The following is a 14,724-nucleotide window of genomic DNA, read 5'->3' as shown; positions in this document are numbered from 1 at the left end:
ATGACTTTGTGTCTCTGTGACCACTTTCAGAGGATCATTGCCTCAGAGATGGAGCTGGATGGCTGTTTTGTTCAGCCCAGTCCTACTGGATGTGGGTAGCAGACTTTATCAAGCAGGTCCCAACTCTGCCTGTACAGTCACTGTGGAAGAGGGACAACGTGAGAGAAGCCTGTGTTCTTTCTGTGCCCTGTGGTTAAAGGCAGAACCCTGCTGTTTCACATCACCCAGCTGTGAGCAATATCCCTTACCAGGAAGGGATGACTAGTAATATTGATCTGTTCCAGGATCATATGGAGAAGGAAAGATGGTTTCATCCACACAGCAAATCACTGTGTACTTCTATGACACGATACCCATACCAGTAACAGCAGTACTTCCTAATAATAATACAGTTTAGCTGTACAACGGCAGAAAACACCAACTCCTTCACAGCTGGGCACAACCTGAAGCAGGGCATGACTGAATGAAGCAGCCAGCTCTCAGAACCACTAATAAATGTTGGCTGTAAGGACCTTCAGAGGCCATTTAGCCAAAGCTCCCTGCTCACAGCAGGGTTACCTGACATCTTTTGTTAGAAAGTCTTTCACTCAAAACACAGTTCTAACTGGAAGTCTGAACTGGAGGAAAACAAAAGCTACAGCAGATCACAAAGAGAAGTAGATGCCACTTCAGAAACTTATTTCAGTGACTGATCCCAGCTAAAATGGTATCTTAAGCAGCAGCTAAACACAATTCACACCTACTGGCAGCAACACGCTGCCTTGTCACTTTGCAGAAAGATCCAAGGAGATGTGATACCATCAGGCGGTGAATTTCAAGATTTGATTACTGGGAAAATCTCCTGGAAATTGCCAGTGACTGAAATTAAATTATAGTGATGGGGAAGCAATTTCCACCTCTCTGATAAATTGTTGAGATTCTGTATTTTGTTACGCTGAGGTTGCCATTTGATTCACTTATTTCTATGCCTAAATAAACACAACTTACAGAAGAGATAGAAGTTGAGGAGGGTATTACTATAAACCAAGTGAACAGAGGGTTAAACTGCAGTGGTGCATACACATAACTATACTTGCAAAAAACAAGCACTTGCTCACATACCATCAGAAATTGAGACATTCTGTATATGGCAGCATTAGCCCTTCAGGAAACTACTAAGCCTAAGGGTTTTATAGGGCACATCTGGAAATGATGTTTTTTTGACTATTTAAAGTACGTATACAGATACAAACACAGCACTCTATACCCCAGTAAGAAGACCATTCTGAGAAAGGATTAAGCCTACAAATGCTGTGCTGTTTCATACGAGGAAACTACCACAAAACATGAAAAGAGGAACAACAAGCCACATGAAAACTGATAGTCCACATGGGTTTGATCCACTCAAAATTCACTGACATTGATAGAAGTGCTTTCATATTTCCCCTACTTCTCTAGGACAGAGGCTTAAGCAGTAAGAGAAGTGTTAACAACCAACACAGATTCGTCCCCAAATCTGGACAGAAAATTACTCACCACAATAATGCTCTCATGGTCTTGAGTGGTTAAGTTGTTGTTCTGAAGGGGTTAAACAGAAGAAATGAGTGAGCAAACGGTACTGAGCTGGTACATTAGCATACACTGTACTCAGCTACCATCAGGATCAGAAGAAATGCTCAAGGCTGCAATTGTTTATTTTAGAATCAAATTAATCTTACTAAAATCACTCTCTTAAGGAAGGTCTTACACCACCTGGTACAAGAAGCTGTACAAGCTTCCACTCCTTCCTGAGCACTATCAGATTCAAGGCTCCCCAGCTATGAAAGCTGAGCAAGCACCAGGATGCCAGAGCAGAATTCAATTAAATGAAAAACTAAAGCTAGTGATAAACTTCTTAAAGCCGTTTTCTGCCACCAGGCTGTACGTTTCTAAGAAAATTAGTAAAAGAATTGTTGCATACCATTTTTGGTAGTAAAATAACTGCTACAGTTTTCCTGAAGTTCCTTCTTCTAAAATGGACACAGTACAAGCCAATAAAACTACTGGAAGTCATTGGTTTTGACTAATGCAGTGGTTTTGGCTCTCTCAGCAGCATGATCCATTTAGAGGTCACAAAGTTTTAAGCTATTAAGATCTTAGCTGACTGCAACACCAGCTAGCAACTTTTATGGTTATCACGAATCTTTGCGCATCAGAACTGGGACACCAAAAACCTGCCTGGCATTATACTTCCTATCCATGAAAAGTTAATTATCTGAAACAGATGTAAATGTCTCTGAAGAAGGAGGATACTTTTCTTTGAGATAACTGGTAATAATAGAAAGTTGCACGATGAATTTATTAGCAAATACATATTGTTGGCCTTGTACAAAGATGATCAGTCATGCAAACAAAGCCAGTGGAATAGAAGTCAAGGGGAGTTTCACCGCTTACTTGAAATAAGGCTTGAATCAGATCCATAACAAATTTACCATGAATAACCAAACAAAGCCCCAAAGCCTCAAGAGAAAAAAACCTAACATGGATCAAATTCTCTTTTTCTCCAACAAGTACAAATTCCACTCAAATCATGAGCAGAAGAATTCTGAAAGACCAAGTTAAAATAAAACCCACACATGAATTTTTTAACTAATTGTCCCTCATCTAAAGGTGACAGTGTCTTGCAGGAGCATGGTCATACCTCTGAGAGCAGTTTTGAGACGATCTCCAGTGGTGCTTGGTGAATAGAATCATCCTGGAGCGGAGACGTCAGCGCCATATCCACCAGCGTCCTGATCTCCTTCAGCACCACCTCCCAGCGGCTGGGGTTGCTGAGCACCTTCTTGTACTTGTATATCTTCTTCTGCAAGAAAAAGGAAAGGCTCATGTTAACAGCTCTTGCTGATTTAGATGTATACTTACGTTCAACCTTCAAGTGGATTGCTTTGTATTTTGAGTTTTGCCTTTCCTGTTTGCTAAAAGGCTGTACTTAGATACATTTAAATGGAAAATAAAACCAACGGTTTCCTTTGATTTTGAGACAAGTTTTGAAACTCCACAGCATTTCTTTCTACCATTTTCTTCTGAAAACACCTTACTGCTCAGCCTAACCACAGGTACTTGCTACTGCACTGGTTCCAAAGCTCTAGGATCTTTTAAGGGAGTTAGTCACAGGGGTGAGGAGGTCAAAATATCATTCCAGAGATGTTTTATTCTGTGTTGCTCATTGATGAATTTGTATTCAGAACAAATAAAAATGAACTTCATCACGGTGAAAAATTCCCACTGATCCACAGGTGGTTTTTTCTCCCTTTCCATGAAGGCTCCTGAGAAGCTGTGTCGTGACTCTCTAGTGGTGACAGGAACGCACTGGCTGGGTCTTTAAGCCTTCCCTGCAACAGCGTTTCAGCACTTCCATGCTCAGGCTGCCCAACAACATCATTCCTCACTCCTTGCTGGCTGCTTTGAACTCCAGGCAGCTCCCACCAGCTCCTCGGCAGCCACATTACCACACAACTGCACTGCAGGCTGCTGGCTCTTATAAATAGCGCTGCCCAGAGGAAGTCCACCCACCCAAATCCCCAGAGGTGACTTAATGAAACTCTAGAAGTTCAAAGAAGAGATGTCTGGAGTCCAAACACCACTCCTGATGACAGCACGAAGCACATGGAGCAGGGCTTGCCAAGGCACAGGCCTCGAGGCCTGCAGGACTGCGTTGGCTGCCTAAGCCCCGGGTCACAAGAACTGCCCATTTCATGCAGCTTGAAGATCTGGCTTGAATCATCAGTGTGATAAAGCAAACTTCGCAAAGGGTTGACCTGCTTTGTTCAGTTTTGGTTTGGGGACTTGCTACATGCATTTTCCCTTCTCCTCGCTGCCGGGCCCATCCCAGCAGGCCGCTCACTCCTTCCCCAGCACAGCAGCAGCCCTAAGAATGCCCAGCACAAAGCACAGCCACCTCTGTGCCCTATCTGAAACACAAGAAAAGAGAACAATGCAGAAAAACAGATTTTGGATGCTCTGGGTTTTTCTGCACTGTTGAAGGGGGTAGAAGAGGCTGGCATTGGGCTGACACGTAAAGGCTGATAAAGCAATCCAATTATCTTTTTAATTGAATTCAGGCAAGTACAAAAGCATGCTGGCAGCAGTTCACACTTCCAGTACATTTTAAGCCACTGACAAAGCAGAGGAACAGCAAAACATGCTGTGGACACTACTGAATGTGTTTTGGATTTCAGAACAGAGCAAAAAACTTTGTACTTCCAAGCTCCTTGGGGCAGGGAGAATGCACTGATGGCTTTAAGCTGCCAGCACTGCTTCCATACCACCTCAGATTTCTTGGAGTCTTTAGGAAATCTGAATCAGAGAGCTCGATTTCGCTTATCCACAGTGTCTCTTTTTAGGGTCTTTTTGTTGGACCTACTCCAGCACAAAAGAAAGCCATGTATCCAAGGCAAGGGAGGCTTCCTTTCCTTTTTAGAGACAGCCATGAAAAATTAAAGCTCTGCTGATGCTGACGCACATAAGAGAGAAGACAGAAGGAGCTGTGCTCCCTGCTGCGCCAGGGAGACCTACAAAAGCAGACAGCCACTCACAGGCAGCACTCAGGGAAAACCACCTTTGTGTGCACACCAGCAGAAAGTACCACACACTTCACAGCCTCTGCTTCCAGATCTCAGCACGTCAGAGTGCATCACCAAGCCACAGCCTTGAGGGGACGTTGCAGGATTTTTGAGTGATGGTGAGAAAGCAGCCGGAAATTAATAAATAAATAGGGATGTTGTCCTGAAGAGGGTTGAACTCTGCTGTCCTGAACCTTCGCCCATGGTTACGCCACTGTTTTTCTCAGCAGAACGCTTTTCACCGTTGAGTGCCTCGCTGAAAGCCTCAATTAAAGCTTGAACCCTATCAGTCAGATACAGAAGCAATTTGCTTTGTATCAGCGAGCACTTGGCCAACACCGAGCCATCTGCTCTATTCTACCTGCACTGATTCTGGAGTGAGGAGAAACAATTGCTCATGAGCTTAAAAACAAAGCTGCTGGGCAAAGACCTGTGGTGGAGAACAGGCATGTGGACATGCGCAGGGAGCTACTTCCCCTGAACACAGTGTGAAAGATGCCTTCACTTGCTCACACGGCATTCATCACAAGATTAATGTGTACAAGAAAAATCCTGGGCTGGGAATCCAGCTTCACACGGATTTTGCTAAAAGCAGCAGCTCCTGAGACCACTTATGTGAGTAAAAATAACACATGCCAGCTTGGAATTTGACCCTTCTAGTTACTGACCAGCCAGAACCACACAGCTAACGTCATTCCAAAAACCTTGCTAAGCTGACTCTTAAAACAAAACCACTGAATTTAATAAGTATCCAGAAGAAGAAGCAGCATAGGGAATAAGTGACACTGACAGGGCATCCTTCATTCTCAAATCACTCTAATTAATTAAGTCTTGCAGAAACCCAAGGATCTAACTTTAAATCCTCTTTTAGAGGAGGAGGAATTGAAGCCCACATGAGAAAAATTACTTTTCCAGTGTTATTAAGCAAGCATGTGACAAAAATCTGTAGGCAGTGGCTTTTGCCATTAGTGTTCAAAAGCTTTTGAACAGAAAGCTATGAACAGAAAGCTTAGTAGAGTCTATGGCATAGGAAACTTTCAGCTTTTTTAAATGACATCTTCATTTGCTATTCTATCCCATAATGGCCTTATCTATGGCCCCTGCTCATTCACCACTTCCCCAGACAGGGATGATAATACTGGTATTGTTGAGAACTAAGAAATATGAACTCTAATGCACAAAAATGTAAGGCATGGCACAGCTGCCTTTCTTGACCCCAAGAAGACCCTTCATGTAAAGAATACCTTAAAGCAGCCAGCATGCTTGAGCCAAAAAGGACAAGATGAAGTCGGCCTTCTTGATGACCAAACTTCATCCCTGCTTTGCCACATTCTGTATTTTTGAGATCCAGTCTTCCTGTCAACTAATACATTACAATAGAAAAAATAACTAACCCTAATCCTTAATAGCCAGTTAAATTTTAGTTCTCCATTCTTCAGTCCTTTTCCACACAATGGCACCCAACTAATCACTTATTTTATGGCCAAGCAGGAGCTATGGCACGGACGTACATGGCTCTGAGGGCCACGTGTGCCAGCAATTGTTTATTTCTTGCTGGGCAACGAGGGCAGTTCCAGCAAAAGGGAAAAGGTCACCCTCCTGCACAGAGGTCCCCTGGCACAGTGAGGGGTGGAAGAGCCAAACCGGTACTATAGCTTTATTTGGATGGAGCTTATGTGAAATGCAGGTGTCTCTTGCTGGACAAAAGTGTACAGAGGAACAAAGAGCACAAAGAACTGGAACTGTTTTCCCCTCTGCTGCAGAACACTTTGTTAAAATGCTGTATAATAAGAAATGGGAAAATTTGCTGGCAATGTTCAACACTCCTTTTGGCTTGTCCTACAAAAGCCAGGATCTATACCAAGTATTCTTGAGCACCACCTGCTGGCATCTTGGCTATTAACCCAGTACCTTGAGGACAACAAGGATGGCATCCCCAGAACTCAGCTAGATCCACATTCTGACACAACATAAGAATAATCTATTGCTAACTTGTGCTTCCCCATTATCCAGGGATAGGCTCAAATCAGCAAATAGATCTACCAATATGAAGAAAAGCAAGTTACTTGACTAAGTCCACAAAATGTTCCATTCCAGGTAAAGGGCTGAGGCTATTTACATAAAGTGTCATAAATCAGGGAGCTTGGACTGCTTATATTGCAGCAAACTCCTGACCTTCTGAAGGTTTTGCACAGCAACAGTTATGCACTGCTCCCTACCATAGCTGAAATTTCATAAGCTGGACACTTCCTGATCTTCACTCAGTGAAGGTCTACATAACTCTTCAGTTTCTGCCAATTCACATTAAAAATTCTTGAAGAAATTGACATTATTTATGGCACTGAGATTGGCACCCATGAATCTAGACCCTGAATAAATACATCAAGTAGCAGTCTCTGCCCTGAGCAGCTCATGCTCTAGATGATTAAAGGTAGGAAGGAGAAGCAGTGCAAGTACACTGAGATGATTTCCTTGTGATTTCCAGAGTGAGACTGAAGTCTTCTGGCTCCCCGCTAATCACTAACTCACATCTAAATAAAAGCACCACCAACAAGCACTGGGCAGCAGGGAGCAAGCTGAAAGCTGAAATCCCCTTGCTGTGTTTCCCAATTGCAACATCTTCCCGGAAACCTCTTTTCAGCCTATATTCATTAACCTCTTATTGTTTGTTTCCTATTTCTTCCCCCTCTCCCCCCCCCCCCACTGGTGTCTACCACCTCACTCCAGACCTCAGCTAACCCAGGCAAGAAACCCAGGACACCCAAATCAGCACTGTTTCAAAGCTACCAGAGTTCAACGGGTTCAGCAAGCAGTGACGTGGGTTGAGTTGTTACTAATACACAAGCTGGAACAACTGAATGGGCACTTGCCACAGGCACAGAGCTTGTCCTTTGCTCAGATACCACCGGGACAATACACTGCAAGAGCAGAAGAATGCTGAAGTAAACAGAATTTTAAAAGGATGAAACACAGATTCCATTTCAGCTTGGGAGAAAGGAAGAAAAGGAACGAGGGGCTCACAGGGCAGCTCCTCACTGCAACTGTGATGTTCATGTGCATTTTCCACACAACGGCACCCAACTAATCACTTATTTTATGGCCAAGCAGGAGCTATGGCATGGATGTGTATTATGTCTGCATTACATACACACCCACCTCCTTTGATCAGAACTGTCCCCTGCTTGACCATCCTTCCGGGCTTGTGCTCTCTGATGCCTTCAAAACCACTGCAAAGATAGCCTTCATCAACAAGGAGGGATGAAAGGATGAGAAGGAAAGGATAGCCTACAAAAGGATCTCAAACTTAGAGACCCCACTGAAAACAAATTTGAATGTGAATATAGCTTATGTGCTTCCAAAAACTGAAGGCAACTCAAAAACCGTGGCTTCCTTCAAGCCCCACATGGGGAGGGAAGAGCATGCCAGTGGTGAGCATCCCACCAGCAAGCAAGGATCTGCGCTTTGCTTTCATTGGTCTCTTGCCTTTCTCTCAAATCCCTGCCTGCAGCCTTTTGTCACAAAGATGCAGGAGCGCAGCTGGCAGATCCCAAAGCAAGTCCTGTAGCTGTGTATTTGAGATGCTGTTCCCCAGCTAGAAAACGCAAAAGGCCAACTGCAGCTTCAGCTGCACTTTGCATGGGCTAATGCGGTTACTCTCGTAACCAGACCTGTCCACATGGGAGACGCTTTTGGCAGGGCCCACTTTGATGCATTCCCCGAAACCCTCCATCCCTGCTTCCATTTCCTTTTGGCAAACACTCCCATTCTTCAGGCCCCGGTTCCAGCATCAGCTTTACACTTCAGGTTGGCAAAACATCAGCTTTCATCCTGCACACAGCAACTGCTGTTCTGTATTTCTCATACTGGAGCCAAGCTAGGGTTTGTTTTTAATGTTGCTTTGGCTATGCAGAATTTCACTATGACTGCAGATAGGTTTCTAGCAGAAGCACAAGCCGCTCCTCCCTTGCAAAAAACATTAGTAGAGACAGTGCTGTGGTCTTGGGTTGCAAACCCCATGCAACGTTTTCCCCAAAAGAATAAATGTTTTAAAATATGAGGTTTGTAGTGGTCGTTCTTTTGTTTTGAAGCTTAAGTTGCATAGTACTTTTCCTCCTAATCTTGGGCAGGATGAAAAACTTCATTATAACTGACGACCACCGTTGTCCCTTATGTACTGGAGAGCTCTGCTCTGCTGCAGGCTGGTGGGGTCCACAAACCCCTCCTTTAAACTCCTTTGGAGAAAGAGTGAGAACATTCCCCAAGCAGAGGTTGCAGGAGTCACACAGTTAGAGCAGGAGCCAGACACCTGCTTCATCTGCAGCTCTCCGACAGCCTCTGACTCATCACCAGGGAGAAGGTTCAGTTGCACTGAGGCACAGCTATCTCCTCCTTTGCAGGACCCCACTGCTCCCTGCTGCAGTGTTTTTGGCTCCTTTTTCTAGAGCAGCCACTGCTTGGCTTGTACCCTGTCTGGGTATCGGGACTGCTGTGGGCACAACCCACAGTTTGCAGAGGGGGGTAAGTCTGACATGCGTCTGCAACACATGCTGCAGTCAGCAAAATCACATTCCATCAAAAATAAAATAAAATAAAATAAAATAAAATAAGCTATTGGGTGAAAAGCAGGACTATTTGTGCACCATATACACTTTCCCAAACCTGCAGTAGGCTAACTGCAATGCAGTTTGTGTGGAAAACAAATAGCATCCAACTACAGCAGGCACTGCCTGACTGTGGAGCTTAGCATGAATCAAAGAAAGCAGAAGTCACAAAGCACTGTGACATTAAGACTGCTACACAGGTGCAGCACTTGCTGTGCACAGACCGAATGCAAGCAGCTGTGTTACAGAACACCCCTGACACCAAAAAGAACTGCTCCAGGTTTCTAATACCTATTCGTGCACTTTATATTCCACTCATGATGGCTGTGTCTGTGGAGCCTGGTCCTTGACATCCACCAGCACTCAGGCTGCAGTGGGAATAAATGACTTTGCCACTGCAGAGAAGAGATAGTGCGTAGGAAAAAAACGAACATGCACAATCTTATCATTGCACTTTGACCAGGTCTGCCAGAGAAAAAGCTGTGCACAAGGCCACCGTGGAGAACAGCCAGGCACATACCTGCTGTGCAGAACCACCCCACTGACCAGCACCCTTCCCATCCCATGCAGCACGAGAGCCATTCGTCACCGGGAAAGCACGGCACTGCACAGCTGCAGAGTTTACGCAAGTTCTTTTGGGCACAAAGAGATCCTGATCAGGGGAACTTGCTACCTGAGAAACCACCTCAAATTAGGATTAAGCAGCTGCTAATGCTACATTTGGCAGGAACTGTTAACAAAAGATAATCTATGGAAGAGAATCCATTCCAGTTCTGTCTTCTGGGAGATACCAGTCAGCTTTGGTAGCACCATGGAACGTACAGAGAAATTATTTCTTCCCAGATATGCAAACCAGATTAAAAAGCCACGTCATCCCCTTTCATTATTACTTTCTGCTGCTAGCAGTGGGCATCCTCACCTTTTCCTGCCCTCCTCCCCGCTCGCCAGTCAGCAAAGCCTTCCAAATGGACGCTTACCCACCTTTTTCACTCTCTCCTCCTTGGCAAATGCATTATTTTGCTGAGTTTCTAGCACTCCAGCACCATAAATGGCTTTGAGATTGGCTTCTCTCTCATGTGCACCTGCATCATCAATGTCGTCAGCAAGAGAGATGTGCACGGCTCGAGGAGCGTGTTTGTGTCAGAGAGCTGCTGCAGAGCCTTAGGGAGAGATGGATACTGGATACTGATTTGATGCTTGCAAGCATCTTAAAAGGACCTTGAAAAAAACAGGGTATTTCTGGCTTCAGATCCCTAGGCTTCAGAGCTCTCAATTTCCCACTTTCTCACAGGGAAATACCAGGTTTCAGAGCAACACCTGCATCTGAGACATTTTTATATCCACAAAAATCCACATTTTTATATCCCATCTCACTGCACCAAATCAGCACAAATCATCAAATCTACTGCAGTCCTTTAGCCTACTAAAGTGCCACCAGATTTGCAATTTGCATTCTTAATTCTACTTTGTTACAAACACTGTGTTGTGCACAAGATCCAACCAAGACCTGCAGTGTGCAGTTAGCGTGTGTGACCCTAAGGCCAGCATCCTCAAAGGGGACTCCAGACTGTGAGGTGCCACCACTTGAGAGTGGGGCTGATGCAAACAAGTCATACAACCACCCACTGCCCTTAGTGCATCTATTAGGCCACAGTCTAATAATGGAAGCTTCCCATCTCAAATATTACAGTAAAGAGACAAATGCATATGCACTGGATGCACAAATAAAAAAACAAATGTGCAAGACAGGAAAGAGAAATCTAAAACAACACCTAGATCTCTTTCGCTGCTTTGGGCTCCTTTAAGTCTTCTCCAGATACCCATGAAGTAATTGGCAAGAGTCCTCAAAGCATCAATAATGCAGAACTGGGTCCCAATACAGCAGCTTAACAAGGCACTTAGTGCATGCCAGCTCCCAGAGTCAGGCTTTCACACCCAGTGCATCGCGTGAGCAGGATAATTACACTCCTGGGAAAAACTGCCAGCGCTGTGTTTGTAAGAGACCTGCTGAACACCCGATTTTTAGCTTTCCTCTACAGCTAGGAACCTGTGTGAGGGGTTTAATGTTGGTGCAGTGCTGCATTATGGCATCTCTAGAGGAGAAGCTGTGATTTGGTGAAACTACTGGTCACCTTGACCTGGAAATCTTGAATTCCAAAGAATTAGCTGTGTGGGCAACCCTGCAGTAATTCAGAAGAGTGACTAGTCAGGACAAAAATGAGAATCCCCTTGGCTGGTAGTTCAACATTCCTGAGAAGCAACATACTCCTGCAATTGTATTTAGTCCTCTTCAGAGCTGAGACCTAAGTACACAATAACAACCTGGCCTGTTTATACAGCTGTTTTTGACACCCTTCTATCTTCAGACCTAATATTAGTTTGAATAGGATCGCATCCAAGTCTAGAGGTGAAAATTTAGAGCTGGTCCTGACTTTACTAAAGCAAGACAGAAAATAACTATCTAGTTTCTACTTGAATTTCACTACTAGCTGATGGACTGCCTGAGCTCTGCCTCCTCAAAAAACAGTCTGGTGTTCGAGAAAAGAGTAGATGTTGCACTGAGGGACCACACTGAGGGACCACTGATGGTTAGTGGGCATGGTGGGGATGGGTTGATGGTTGGACTAGGTGATCTTACTGGTCTTTTCCAACCTTGATGGTTCTATAATTCTCACATCCCAAAGTGAGAGTGATGTTCTTCAGCTGCTGACAGCACCTCTAGCAAAGCAAGATCTCAGCAATGAGAATCCACACCAAGATTTTTCGAGTGACACCTGATAATACACAGCCTGAGACTGGCCAAACCTGCATGGAAAAGTGAGGGAGCCAGCAGGCTTCCTGCACTGTGCAAATGCCTTAAGCCAAAAGCAGTGGGGAGAGCACCTACCAGCAAATCCCAACCGTGACGTAAACAAAAGGTGTACGTATGACAGCACTTCATGCCGCCTTTCCACAGGAAGCATAAAACCACCAGCACACACCTGGAGCCTGCTTTTCTCTCTCTAATGCCCTGAGGCTTTCAGAGGCAAAACTGAATTCCACAGCTTGGGTTCCCACCAATTTGTCATTGAATCTTACACAGACACAGAAAGGTGGGGGGGGGGAGGGGGAACATTCATCAGCCTAATTGAATAAGAATGATTTATTGTTTCATTTCCCAGTAACAGAAAATGTGAAATGTTGTGCCCTACTAAAATACCTCAGGTTTTTGGCTAAAGCAAGTAAAGTTATGGTCAAGAAAAAGGAGCTGTGTGTGCTGTGCAACCCACCACAGAGAGGGTCTATAGTGCAGCAGCCACTGCTCTGAGAGTGTGCTGATGAATAATATTTTCAGTATGAAGTACAGCACAGAGCTATTGAGTTGTTGCAGTGTATCAAGGCTTCCTCTCTCAGATCGTAAATCAGGTGATTAAATACAAATGACAGATGTGGGCATTTTTAGCTGTAACTGATGTGATTTTTTTCCTGATCTCATAGTTTTAAGGCATGATTTACTGAGATTTAAGGCTATAAATTTCTTTAATGTCATAATTTAAATTCTATATAAGCCCCACTCCTGTATCAGCACTATTTTTAATCATTACCATGGTGACAAAACCGTAAAGGTGCTTCTACACAAGGAAAGCTTCACCACACTTTCAAGAACAGTTTCTCTTAATTTTCTGTAGGTTTAAAGCACAGAAAAATACCCCCTCTGAACTTTCCCTGTTAGATACGGACACTGATACTCACACATAGCTGAGTAAATCACCTACTGTATAAAAATATTCTGTGTTAATGGATAGGGAATTCATAACCTGCACACAGTAAAAAGCAGAGAGGGTATCGTTATTCAGGTCAAGTATGATTTTACACGACAAGCAATCCCTTTGCAATTAATAGGGCCGCTTGTGCATTGAAGTATCTATTTCCTGAAGACACAGATCAAACAATACCTAAGGGAACCAGAGAAATATTAAATCAAAATTAAAGTTTTTGAATGAGGGCCAACAATTCTTGTTTTAGCATTCGATGCAAAATGTTTGCAAATCCCAGATGACAGCATTGTTCCAGTTCCTAATTCATGGGAATCAAAACATGGAGTCTGTGCAGAGAAGTCTTTTTAAAACAAAGAGATTGTGCTTACTGATGGCACAATGGGCTGCACGAGCAAAGGCAGCTTTGGGAGGAAGTTGCTCCCCTCCGCTCAGCACTTGAGACCACATGTGGTCCTCATGTTCTGCTTTGGGCTTCACAGCTGGGCATGCCCTGAGCAACCTCACACAACTCCACAGCACAGCCTGCAGTGAGTGGGATGGAAGGGGACCTGGGTGATGAGAGGACCAGGTGATGTTCAGTGGTTCCTTCCAGCCTAAACTATTCTGCAGTTGGTGTATTTTCACCGTCCTGTTAACAGATGGGTAAAATCCCTGACAAAGCAGCATGAGAGGAGAACTGAGGACTGGTTAATAGCATCAGTAGGAAACACAAGACATAGGCAAGCCTTTCTAGAAGATCCAGGTCACAGGCACACAGAGCTCCCAGCTTGAGTCATACTTCAGCCCCAGCTCTAGGCTCTGTGTCTTGTGTCAGCTCGGGACATTCCCCCAAGGCCTCCAACTGACGTGTTTCATTGCTGCATCATTCAGCTAACTAGGAAACACCAGCAACCCACATCTCATAGCACAGGTGGTGTTCAGAGTTTACTATCCAGCATGCTAAAAAGAACCTTCAGGTGCATTTCCAACAAATGGAAATCTAGACTTGTGCTGCCTACCAGAAGACCAGACCCAACATGAGAAGACTTGGAGATTGTCGTTTTGAACTCAAGCGCAGTGTGGAACTAAAATAGTAAGGTGGGCTTTTCCATGGTCAGTACTTGAAGCACCTTGTAGTAGGACTCAATGGATTCTTCAGGGAACAGCACCTGTGTGTGCTGCACGTTATACAAGTACATAGAAACAGACCTTACCCCAAAGACAGCAAAATATAAACGGCCAACAAATTAGATGGATGCTGTCTGGGAAAATGCCAGGGTACATACTTGGGTATCTGTGTGCGTCACAGAATTACAACAGCACCCATCAAAGCCAAGCTTGGCCATAGTCACCCCCTACAGCAATGGCTGGTTGCCACCATACCTAAGCCTAGATCCAGAATGGGCAGTGAACTGCATGTGTTACTCTCTATTGTATATCCACAGAAAATGCTGTTATCTTTATTGATACACTGTTATGACTAATCAGCTTCCAAGTACCAAAGATTACTTATCATGGTTTCAAACCAACCTCCCTGGTTGAAAGGAACACTTCTGACACAATGGATTAACGATTTTTTTTTATGTTTGGGGATCTGGACAGTTGCTAACCTATTCTGTTTATTCTCTGGAGGACAAAGACAGTTTGGCTTAGCTATGACCCAAAGAAAATCGGTACTTCTAAAAATAGGCTGAGATGGCCAAAAATGCTCTAGGAGTTGTTGATACTCAGATTAAACAAGGAATTATGCATAGCTCTTAGTGGGAGGATTTGAAATGAAAAACCCAAAGAGAAAATGAGCCAATG

The 14,724-nt window shown here is 44.2% G+C and overlaps 1 protein-coding gene across 1 annotated transcript in view; it reads right to left on the bottom strand.

The window, feature by feature from the left end:
- The window catches only part of CMIP (c-Maf inducing protein), a 123,056-nt gene that overhangs the window by 30,381 nt on the left and 77,951 nt on the right, over positions 1–14,724 (bottom strand). The window contains exons 4-5 of the mRNA XM_031615386.2: positions 2,660–2,821; positions 1,516–1,557 (exon numbers count right to left, since the gene is read on the bottom strand). Coding sequence (XP_031471246.1) covers positions 1,516–1,557; positions 2,660–2,821 — 204 coding nt within the window. The remainder of the gene's footprint in view (positions 1–1,515; positions 1,558–2,659; positions 2,822–14,724) is intronic.

Source organism: Phasianus colchicus, chromosome 13, assembly GCF_987193195.1.
Source record: "Phasianus colchicus chromosome 13, bPhaCol1.hap1.1, whole genome shotgun sequence".
Lineage (NCBI taxonomy): Eukaryota > Metazoa > Chordata > Aves > Galliformes > Phasianidae > Phasianus > Phasianus colchicus.
This window is presented reverse-complemented; position numbering and strand designations above follow the sequence as displayed.